The following is a 12,320-nucleotide window of genomic DNA, read 5'->3' on the forward strand; positions in this document are numbered from 1 at the left end:
GACAGGGTAGGGATCTATTCTCAAACACGGACCTCAGGCCCCGCACTGGCTCTGATCAGTGGCCCCCAGAATGGGGAAGACCCCCACCTCCTCAGTCCTTGGACTCCGCCTCCACAGACTGTGCTGGGCAGGAAGAGGGCCAGGCTCCATTCCCCAGCCAACTACAAGCTGAAGCTTATCCCCAGTTCAAGCCCCCCTCCTAGGGTCTCGCCAGGAAATCTGTGCTGTTCCATTGTGTTTAACGTAAAGTGTCCGGTTTAAGGAAGCCGTGAAGCTGAATGAAATGGAAATCGATTTAAACTTGGCTAAAATATATAGCTCTTAATGTTCATGTCACGAAGGAGTTCTCTAATCACATATTCTTTATTTCTTTCTTTCTTTTTAATGAGGCTAAACTGACTAAAATAATTTAACTGAGTTTAGAATGGCAGTGTTTAGACAAACAAGACTCCTACATTTTAGACATGTCTAAATGCTTTAAAAGCCTATAAAATTAGTTCATTACATTTCTCAGATATTTGAATTTTATTCCCCAAATTATATTTGTTTTGTGAACATATATATCATTACTTCTGCTGACTCCCCTATCCCTTAGCCTGTGATCCTGGGAGATGTGAATGTGTGGGCCAAGGGAAGAAAATCAATGAGGTTATCAGGGAATGGAGCAGAAAAAAGGAGCTGAAGAAGGCATTCCCCCATACTGATGACAGTTCTCCCTGGGACAAAACAAACGTGCTGCCACAAGTCACAAAAGCAAACAAAACAAAAATAAAAAATTTTTCTTTCTCTCTCTGTCTCTCTCACTCATACACACATCACAGCAAACTAACAATGAAACTTACCTGTTCCTGAATCGCACGTTTTAACAGAGGTAGGCCCATGATAAACTTCACTCTCTGAAATGTCAAAGCTCTCATTTCATCCAGACTTAAATCATACCTGTGAAGAACAGATACAATGCTGTTAAGACATTGATTTGGTGACTCTGAGTAGGGCCTTTGGACCAAGATATCTGAAAGAACAGACAGCTTTGTTATGTCTCTTACGTCTCTTGTTTGATACAGCGTGTCAAAGAAAGCCTACTGTGTGTGAAATACAGACCCTGCGTTCAATACAGTGGGGCCAAAATGGAACGAAAGAAGGAAGGATTTCCTGACAGGGTGACCTTAAAACAAAACTCCAACATCCCCTTGGCAGGGGCAAAAGATTTTTATGTTTCTGAGATGACTCAAGAACAGCATTTGGGAAAATGAGAGAGAAGGGAGTGATCTGTGTCATACGAGGGGTGGACTGTAGTGGCCACAAGGAGTGTCGCCTAGAATTTCCTTCAAGAGAACCCACCAACAAACTCCAGCTACCATACCTTGGAACTAACTGTGACTTTCCTCTTGAGCTGCTCCCAGCTGGTGATTGAGTAGGGCAAGCTTCTAGATTAGGGCCATTACTGTCCAGTAGGCAACTTATGCCAGGAGATTCACCCCCCCCCCAACTGGCCCACTGAGGCTTTCTTATAACTCCACTGTGCCCTTTCTGCTCTCTCATTTCATGGAGTCAGACCTCCCTACACACATTCCGAAGCTCCTCCCCGCTCCTCCAGCTCCCTCCCATCATCCTTCACAGATTCACAGGCTCTGCCCCCTACCCCATAAGTCATTTGCTCATCTAGTCCCATCTTGGTGTCTGCTTCTCAATGAACTTAAACTGACACAGGAGGGGAGGTTCCACTCTGCCACTTAAAAATCTTAAATGCAAAACATAGCCTGAGCCTGGAAGAAACCTCACTCAGGTTTGATTCTTGGCTCTGTCACTAACTGTGTGACCAACATCAAGTGACCTGGTCTCCCAGTACCTCCGTCCTCTCATCTGTAAAATGGGAATGATAATTGCACATAACTCAGAGGATTGTCACCTCAAATGCTTATCCCAGTGCTTGCATATCTATAGTAAGTGCTCAATAATATTAACCTCCGTTTGTACGCTTCTTCACCCCTCCTCCTCCTCAACAGCAGGAACTGTGTTAGATCCATATTTACAGTCTCAGCACCAACCCAAGGCCTGGCCACAGCACACCTCATTAAATGATGGTTGAACTTAAATTTGTTTCCTGTAGTTCATGACTAGACCCTGGAGACCATGTTCTCAGGTATGTCCCAAAAAGCATGCCAACCACACATACTCTCCCTATGTAAAGTTCATTCCCAGCAAGAAATACAAAGTGCATGGATATAGGGTCCAAGTCTCGAACGGTGTAGCCCCTCAGGACCAGCACAGTGTCTCACATTTAAACATTTTCCCTAAATCACCTGCTGGCCAATTGCCCCAGACCAAACAAGAACCAATTCAACCCTCTTGGCTTTCTCTCATCCATTCAGTTGGCAGTTAACAAAAAATCCAAGGGGACCCCACCATTACATCCTAGAATGTTAAAAAAAAATCCACCCCCCCAAAAAGACGCAGAAACCCCCCAACAGAAGAATCTTGCTTTTTTCTTTTTTGAGTCACCTAGTAAACCTGATTTCAGCACAACGAGTGGGTATTTCGGTATAAGCATTACTGCATAAAATCAGCATTTTCCCTAAGGAGAACAGAACATAAACATTCTATTGTCAATGAAACTAGGAGTCAGGAAAACTCTCCAGATACTAACATAGAAGTAAAACGTGTCTGAGTTGGTGCAGGATTTGGGCAGGAGGACGTGGCAAGAAGAACCACAGAAAGATCTCGCATAGCACCAGGGCCAAATGGTGGCAACTCTAAAAAATGCAGGTAAAAATTCACTTTCTAAACCATTGAGAGGTAAAACTTGTAGCTCTGGTCTGGAACAGCAAGACAGGAAAGGCAACGAGCTAGCAGGTAAGAAGGCTCGCTGGCCCCCGAGCTAGGTTCGGCATCAGGGCAACCTGCATGAATCACATGGACAGGCCATGTTTGAAAGAAGCAGTCTATCTCTGTGGCAGCAGGGAAGGGAAAAGGGACTATGTTGTGAAAAGGGACTAATCCCGGACCACTATCTCAGCTGCTTCTGCTTCCCAACCCTGAAGCCTCTTAGAAAAGCCAGGCCAGAGATCATTCAATTATACTCAAATCATCCAATTATAAGTAATAAAAAGACACTAGCATAGAATTGATACAATGATCCTGTAAGAAAAACGGAGAAAAAGATCAAGCCACTGGCAATGTGGGTGTGTGGTAGGGTTCTGGACATCAGTGAGGACAGGAGGCCTTCAGAGCACACAGGGTGCGGGGGAGCTGGCAAAATGTGGCTCAGCTGAAGTCTAGCCTTAGCCTGATTCAGTGGGACACTCTGCAGTATAAATGGCACCATGGAGAGGTCCCATCCTGTCCTTCAGTCATGGGCAGAAAGCATAACCTCAGCCGTTTCCTGGGGAGGTAACTCCCATACCTCAAGGACAATTCCAAGGAAGTTCAGCCGTGAGTTGATACCAGTCAATACTGACAGCAGCTGGGAGATGAGTGTACAGGTTTGGTAGAGAGATCAGGGTAGGGTATTAACAGTAACTGCTAAGCAGCTGACTAAAGAGGTTAGAAAAAAATTAAAAGAAAGGAGAAAAAATAAATTATTAAAAGTAGAAAGTTAATCAGTTAGAAAACAGAAAAAGTATAAATAATCTAAAATCTGGTTCTGGAAAAAAATCACAAGAGTTGGTTGTTCAACATTGCTCTGGTGGTATAAGCCAATGCAATTTGACAAGGGAAAGAAATTAGGAAATTGAAATTGGAAAGAAACAGGTAGAACTATGTACAGATGATCCGTGTGTTTCATTGATTATATTATATAATCACCCTATGCTAGACCTCCCTGACCCCTGCCCTTTGATGCTGCAGTCCTCATAAAGAGGCAGAATATACTTACCCACCCCTTGAACCTGGGCTTGGCCACATGATTTGCTTTGATCATTAAGATATTGGTAGATTTGAGGAAAGCAAAGGCTTAGAAAAGTGCTTGTACAATTCCCTTCCTCTCTCGCTCCTCGGCAATCCCATGGGAATATGCTTGAGCTTATCTAAGAACAGGCCGATGCTAGTTTGCCATGTGGACAGAGAGTATAAAGTAAGAGACATGTGAGGAGAGCCCCATTATCTCAGCCAAGGCCATCCTAGATCAGCCTACTTTCAGGCAAGGCCCAAACTGGAAAAGCCTGGTCAAGATCAAAAAAGCTGCCTATCCAACGCACAGCTGACTTCATGAATGAGCCCAGCCAAGGGCAGAAGAACCTCTCAGCCATCCACAGACTCATGATCATTAATAAATGTTTATTGTTTTGAACCACTATGTTTTGCATCACAGCTAAGTGATATAATATGACTGTATACCTGGAACCCTCAAGACAACCAACTAAAATTACTGCAAACAAGAAGAGCTTGGCAGGAAACACAATCAGTGAAAGTCAGTAGCTTTCATATGGATATATAAACAATCAGTTTGAAAATAAATGGAAGTAAAGATTCCACTTGCCAAAGTTATAAGACAAAAGAAAACTGTACTTAAGAATAAACTTTTTAGGGGCGCCTGGGTGGCACAGCGGTTAAGCGTCTGCCTTCGGCTCAGGGCGTGATCCCGGCGTTATGGGATCGAGCCCCACATCAGGCTCCTCTGCTATGAGCCTGCTTCTTCCTCTCCCACTCCCCCTGTTTGTGTTCCCTCTCTCGCTGGCTGTCTCTGTCTCTGTTGAATAAATAAATAAAATCTTTAAAAAAAAAAAAAAAGAATAAACTTTTTAGATACACTTATATGAATAACACTATAAAACACTCCTGAAGAACACAAGAAAAGACTTGAACAAACAGAAATCTGTACTGTGTGGGTTGTTTTTTTTTTTAATAAAGGTTTTATTTACTTATTTGAGAGAGAGAGGTTGCATGACTGAGGTAGGGGCAGCGGGAGAGGGAGAAGCAAACTCCCAGCTGAGAGCCCAACTCCAACTCGGGGCTCCATCCACTCTGACTCAGGGCTCAGTCTCAGGACCTTGGGGGATCACGACCTGAGCTGAAGTCGGATGCTTAACCGATTGAGACTCCCAGGCACCGCCCCCCCACCATGTGTTTTAATAGGAAGACAATATAAAGAAATCACTTCTTCCTCAGTTAATTTACACATTCAATATGATCTAAATTTAATAAATGCCAACAAGGGATTTGAAGTGTATATATAAAAGGAAACAAAAATATCCAGAAAAACTAAACATGAGGAGCTATGATCTCTAACAGACGTGCGATAAGGCCACAGTAATTAAACTAATGCAAAAGCAGCAAATAGACCAATGGAATAAAATAGAAAATCAAGACGAGCGCCTGGGTTGCCCAGTCAGTTGAGGGGCTGACTCTCAATTTTGGCTCAGGTCATAATCTCAGGGTCCTGGGATCAAGCCCCATATTGGGCTCCATGCTCAGTGGGAAGTCTGCTTCAGGATTCTCTCTGCCCCTGCTCTCTCTCTCTCAAATAAATAAATAAATCCTTTTAAAAAATGGAATGTCAAGAAACAGAAGTTAATACATATGGAAATTTAATACTATGTAAGACAAAGCTGGGGCATGGAATCATTAGAAAAAACAAAACATTGAGATGTTCCAGTTGGGTAGCCAACAGGAAAAAAAAAATAGGTTCCTATCTCACACCACATCTAGAATAAATTCCAAGTACATCAATGATTTGCATGGGGAAAAACAAAACCACAAAGTATTAAAGAAAAGCATGAACTTCTTTTTAATCACAATGCAAAAAACCCTTTCTAATGTGGTATAATATTTAGAAGCCATGAAAAAAACCATGATAAATGTGACTACATAATAACAAAAATTTTTGCATGACAGAACACTAAGAATTCCAAGAAGATCAATGATTTGCATGGGGGAAAACAAAACCACAAAGTATTAAAGCATGAACTTCTTTTTAATCACAATGCAAAAAACCCTTTCTAATGTAGTATAATATTTAGAAGCCATGAAGAAAACCATGATAAATCTGACTACATAATAACAAAAACTTTTCCATGACAAAACACTAAGAATAGCCAAAAGACAAATGACAACATGGAACAAAATATTTATTACTGATATCAGCGCAAAGCCAATCTCCCTAATTAAAGAGCTCCTATAATTCATTAAAAACAGACGAACAAGTAGGCAAATGATTTGAACAGATGGCCCACATAATAAGAAATACAAATATCACAAATACATTTTTATTCATTTTTTTCACAACTATATTTTTAAATCTCTGCTGTGATATGCAATAAAAGAAGCACAAATTAAAGGTACACTGAAATACCAATTTTCACCTATTACATGAACAAATCCAGATGGTGTGATGACACACCGTGTTGGCAAATTTATGAAGAGAAGATGCCCTTATGTACTAGCCTGGGGGAGGAGGGAAGGTGGAGTGTAAATTGGTACAATTTATATATATATAGCAATTAGACAATATCTATCAAAATTACAAATGAACTGACCTTTTGACTCAGCAATTCCACTTCTAGAAACTTATCCTCACACATGTAAGGAGTATATATAAGTTGTAGAGGAATATAGGCTATGGATCCTCTTTTTAATAAACTGTAGTATTTATTAATTATAAATTCTGTAATCAAAAAAGAAAAATGTGGGTCAAGAGCCATTTCACACTACAAAGACCAGACAGTAAAGCCTATGGGAATGCCATGAAGTGTGTTATACAGATGAGACTCTAAAACATAAGTTATTAGCTATTTTCTTCATATTTCCATTCCAGTAACTTTTTTTTTAAAGATTTTATTTATTTATTTGACAGAGATAGAGACAGCCAGCGAGAGAGGGAACACAAGCAGGGGGAGTGGGAGAGGAAGAAGCAGGCTCACAGCAGAGGAGCCTCATGTGGGGCTCTATCCCATAACTCCGGGATCACGCCCTGAGCCGAAGGCAGACGCTTAACCGCTGTGCCACCCAGGTGCCCCTCCATTCCAGTAACTTTTTGATAAAATGGTTGTGATTCATCTACTTTAAAATTTTAATTCACATCTATTCTCACATTAAATCAAGCTGCCTGCTCATACTGCTACCAAGCACCTCATAGGAGTCAAGTTTGAGTAATGATTTTATGTTAATCTGTGCAGAGAAAAGAAGACAGACTTCAAGATCAGGTGAGGATACGCACAGATAATACACACAATGGCCAAAGGAACTGAGAAATTATTAAAAACTGTAACATAAACAGAACTCAAGCAAACTGCGTTACTAATAAATAGTTCTCAACTATTAATACTCAAGTTAAGAAAATTTTATATTCCAAAAAGAAAAATGGGGATCAAGAGACATTAAAGAACATTTCTCAACAGAGACAAGTTAAGACATTTTAATTAGAGGTCTATTCCATTCCCGTGCCCACCCTCACTCCCAAAACGCACTACCAGAGGTGAAGTCAATGTTACATGGGCAGAAATAGCTATTCCATAGCACAACACTGCAAACATCTAAAAGATGAGTGATGGCGTGAAGTACAGTCTGGCCAAACAGTGATATTATTACATAAAAAGGAAAAATCTGTCTATATGCCTATATAAGGAAATTGCCAAGAAATGTTTTAAATGAAAAAAGCAAGGTGCAAACAAGTAAATATATTATTTTACTGCTGTACTATATGTTAAAAAGTCGGGGGGTCGGGGAAGAAGACTACATTTTTGCTTGCCTATATGTTGTTGCTATTTTTTTATTCTCTTAAGGGACACACCAGAAACTACTAACAGTGTTTATCTTTTGTGTGTGGGGGGCGGAAGTGGGGGAAATTTGGCAAGTGGGAAATAGCACTCTACCTTTTCAGGTGTTCCAACGTTTGAATCATATTAAAATACCTTTTTTAAAAAAGACATAAAAAAAATATATATAAATATATATTAGATATTTTAAATTGTAAACTTAAAATGACCACTAGATGGCGATTGTTCTTCATTTGAACGGCCGCCAGCAAGTATTCATACAACAAAGACATTGAAGCTGGATGAAGTCTTAGAAACTGCCTGAAAGCTTGAGCACCTGATTATCTTAATAAGAACGGGAAAATGGGATGGGCTGGTGATGGGTGTTGAGGAGGGCACGTATCGCATGGTGCACTGGGTGTTGTACGCAACTAATGAATCATCGAACTTTACAACGGAAACCGGGGATGTACTGTATGGTGACTAACATAATATAATTTAAAAAATTATAAAAAAAAAGAATGCGTAAATTCTTAACACTTTTTGGTAAAAAAGGTAACAGTCTCTGCAATGGACAACAATCTGGATTTTAGGGACATTTCCCCCCACCCCGAGCTCTCCAAACCCCTACACAACATAAATATCTGTGTTTTCTGTCTTTAAATATCTACCTCCACATTTAACAATTTTAATAGGCCACCTCAGATGCTGTTTGTAGAACAATGGGGTAGAAATCATAAGCAATAGTGCTTTTTGGTATTTTCACATCTATAATTTCTCTCTTCTTGAAGCTGTAAGATACGAAGATATGGCAAATATTATTCTCTATGCCTCAGATTGCAGACAGAGGCCCTACGGAATTAAGAGCTTTGGCAGGATCCTGGGTGGATGGTGTTAGTGTCAAGATTAGGAGCAGGGGGCACCTTGAGGACAGCTGTGGGGCTACGAAGAGGGCACAGCTCTTCCCCTAGCAGCTCTGCCATCATCCGACTTATCTTTTGGTGTTCTGTATAGGATTTAACTTGGAAAAACAAAAACAAGAACAAAAACAAAACAGTGCCATTACTAAGAACAAGCTTGCAAATCTCTGAGCTAGGATATGCCACAAGCAAGAAGTGAAACAAAAGATACTGATTTCATCTTCCCTGAGAGAAGTGTGGGGTGTAGACCTCCAGCATAAGTAAGACACCTGTCTGGGAAGCCTCCCATGTGGAATTAAGACCAAACTACAAGATACTAACTTAAAAAAAATCTAATCATAAACAGATATCAGAATGGCTAAAAGAAATAATACTGACAACATCAGGTGTTTAGGAGGATGCCGAGCTCCTGGATTTCTCCTTTGCTGGTGGTGGGAATGAAAAATGGTACAGCACTAGGGAAGAGTTGGACAGTGTCTTTTGAAATTAAACATATATTTATATAACTCAGCAATCCCACTCCCAAGAGATTTTACCCAAGAGAAATGAAATCCTTTGTTTTCACAAACACTGATACGTGAATGTCTATAGCAACTTTATTTGCAATCGCCACAAATTAGAAACAACCCAGATGTCCCTTGACTGTGGACAAAAGTGTGGTAAATCCACACCATGGGCTACTGAGCAGTAAAAAGGAGGGAACTACTGCTACACACGACAACTTGAATGGATCTCAAAGACTTTGTGTTGAGTAGAAAAAAAGAGAATCTCAAAAAGTCACATAGGATTCTGATTGCATGACATTCTCAAAATGACAAATTATAGCAATGAAGAATAGATCAGTGGCCGCCAGTAGGTTGAGGGATGGGAAGAATCTGACTCTAAAGGAGAAACACAGGAGGTTTCGTGGTGATGGAACAGTTTCATGTCCTGATTGTGTTGGTGGTTACATAAAACAATGCGTGTGAATGACACACACACATACACACAAATACCTATACCCTCCAAAAGATGTGAACAGACACTTCACGAAGAAGATACACAAATGGCCAATAAGCACACAAGAAAGTGCTCAGTGACGCTGGTCACCATGGAAATGGAAATTAAAACCATAGTGAGATACCATCATCCACCCACCTGAATGGCTAAAAAATAATAATAATAACAATAGCAAAATAAGATGTTAACAAGGATGTGGAATAACTGAAACTCCCATATTTGTTGTGAAAATATATAATGATACAGTCATTTTTGGGAAAAGGTCTGTCAGTCAATTTCTCATAAAATTAAACATATACCTAACTCTCCGACTTCACAATTATACTCCTAGATATTTACCCAAGAGAAACCAAATGCTCACAAAATTCTCGTAGAAGAAGGTTTGTATTAACTTTGTTCCCAAACTAGAAACAGCCTAAGTATCCATCACGAAGAGAACAGAGAAATAAACTGTGTTAGTCATAGAATGGAAGACTGCTTAGCAATAAAAAGGAATGTACAGGTGAATCATTTGCTCTCCAGGAAGCCAGCTGCCATGATATGAGGACACCCAAGCGGCTTTGTAGAGAGGTCTACACGGGGAGAAACTGAGGCCTCCTGCCAACAGCCATGTGGGTGGACCATCTTGAGAGACTGAAACTTCCAGCCCCAGTCAAGCCTTTTATGACTTCAGACCTGGCCAATATCCTACCTGCAACCTCATGACAGACCCAGAGCCACCCTGCTAAGATGCTCTGAAATTCCTGACCCACACAAACTGGGTGAGATAATACACATTACTGTTTATGATGCTAAGTTTTCAAGTAATTTGTTACATATCAATAGATAACTAACACGCACAGTATTGTCATACACACATACACACAACTGATAGGCATGAACTAGTGTCTTATTTTTAAACACTTTAATAATATGTAAGACACCAAGAACAAGGCATGAGTCATAAAATTGTAGCCTAACAATTCTCACACAGAAAACACACCTGTACAATCCCCACTCAAGTCCAGGAGAATCACATTACATCACCAGCACACAGAACGCTCCCCTCAGTCTCCCTGCCCATCATTACTCCATCTCTCCTGCCCACTGCTAGCTGCTCTCCTGACTTGGAACTCCATAAATTATTTTTGACTGCTTTTGAATATTAAAGAACTGGGATTAGACCTTATGTATTCTTTCGTGTCTCATTTCTTTTGCTCAACACGACTAATAAGATTCATCTTTGGTATCTACTGTAGCTGGAGAGCATTCATTTTCACGGCTGTAGAGGATGAAATTGAATTAACGTACCACCAGAAATATGCTGAGTGAACATATTGTATGATTCCACTTACATTACATTCTAAAACAGACAAAATTAAAACATAGTAGGAAAAAAACCCAGAACAGTGGTAACCACTGGGAGAAGAAGAGCAGGGATTGAGTGGAAAGGGCATGAAGGAACTTTTCTGGGGTGATGGTAACGTTCTATATTTTGATAGGGGTTTGAGTTACATAGGTGTACGTATTTGTCAAAACTCTGAGAGTCTGCAATCAAGATTTTTGCATTGCATTTTACAACAACAACAACAACAACAACAAAACCCAAAAGCCTGAACACATATTGAAGTCTTATTAATGATATACACACTGAATTATTTTGGGGGAGGAAGTGTACTTATTTATTTATTTCAGCAACTTTGAAATGCATCAAAAAAATGAAATATGGCAGATAAAGGGATGAATAAGTGAGCACATATGTGATATAGAAAATACAGTAACATATTAATAGTAGAATCTAAGTGCTGCGTGTAAGAAACTCGATGTTAAAGTCAATTCCGCTGTATGTTGAAAATTTTTAAATTTAAAATATTGGAAGAAAGTAGATGACCAGAAGGAGAATTAGGGTAGGGCATCATTTCCTTATGTAAAAATGAGACCTTAAGCACAGATCTTGGTTTCTAGAAACCAATCTCAAATAAAAGGAACACGGGCTTGCGGGAGAAATGGCTGATTCTAGGACAGGGCAGGGAAAAGAAAGAGGAGACTGCAGCATCTTGTGGAATCAGAAAGTAAAGAAGCTCTTAAAAAAAAAAAAAAAAATCCCAAAAGGGTGGGGCCACATCAAAGGGATGCAGGAGCCAACTGTAAGAGCCCCCTAACGCCAATGCTAGAACAATCTGAACAACGAAATAAAGAGGGGACAACTGGGCTACAACACAAAGCGTAAAATAAATATACATGAGTGCATACTGATACAAATAAATGGTTTAAATAAGTAAATACATGAGGGGAAAGAGGCGAACTGCCTGTAAAAAATAATTTGTATAGCCACTCTCCCCTCTAGCAGGCGGCCCTTACCACAACACCACTACCATCCCGAGTGTCGGCTGCACTTAGAGACCTGCCTACAGAGGGAAAAGGTGATTTTACAAGGAAGAAATGCGATCAACGCTACCCTGCCCAGGTGATCGGGGTTAACAGTGCCGCTGAGGAGCCATGTTGATCGTCTGCACCCCCTGCTACGATTGACAAGAAGGGCACTTGCCCTCATGGTCTTCCCCAAAACCCATAACCTCGGTCTAGATATGAGAAAAACAACAGACAAACCAAACTGAAGAATATTCAACAAAATACATGACGAATACTTTTCAAAAGTGGCGAGGTGAGGAAAAACGTGGCAAGACTGAGGGATGGTCACAAATCGGAGGACACTAAAAACAAAACAAAA

General features: G+C 40.3%; 1 protein-coding gene across 9 annotated transcripts in view; it reads right to left on the bottom strand.

The window, feature by feature from the left end:
- ACOXL (acyl-CoA oxidase like) overlaps positions 1-12,320 on the bottom strand; it is a 354,068-nt gene that overhangs the window by 315,819 nt on the left and 25,929 nt on the right. For all 9 annotated transcript variants that reach the window (XM_034659541.1, XM_034659540.1, XM_034659539.1 and 6 more), the window contains exon 3: positions 843-939. In XM_034659541.1, the coding sequence (XP_034515432.1) occupies positions 843-939 (97 nt within the window). The remainder of the gene's footprint in view (positions 1-842; positions 940-12,320) is intronic.

Source organism: Ailuropoda melanoleuca, chromosome 4 (genome assembly GCF_002007445.2).
Source record: "Ailuropoda melanoleuca isolate Jingjing chromosome 4, ASM200744v2, whole genome shotgun sequence".
In the NCBI taxonomy this organism is placed as follows: Eukaryota; Metazoa; Chordata; class Mammalia; order Carnivora; family Ursidae; genus Ailuropoda; species Ailuropoda melanoleuca.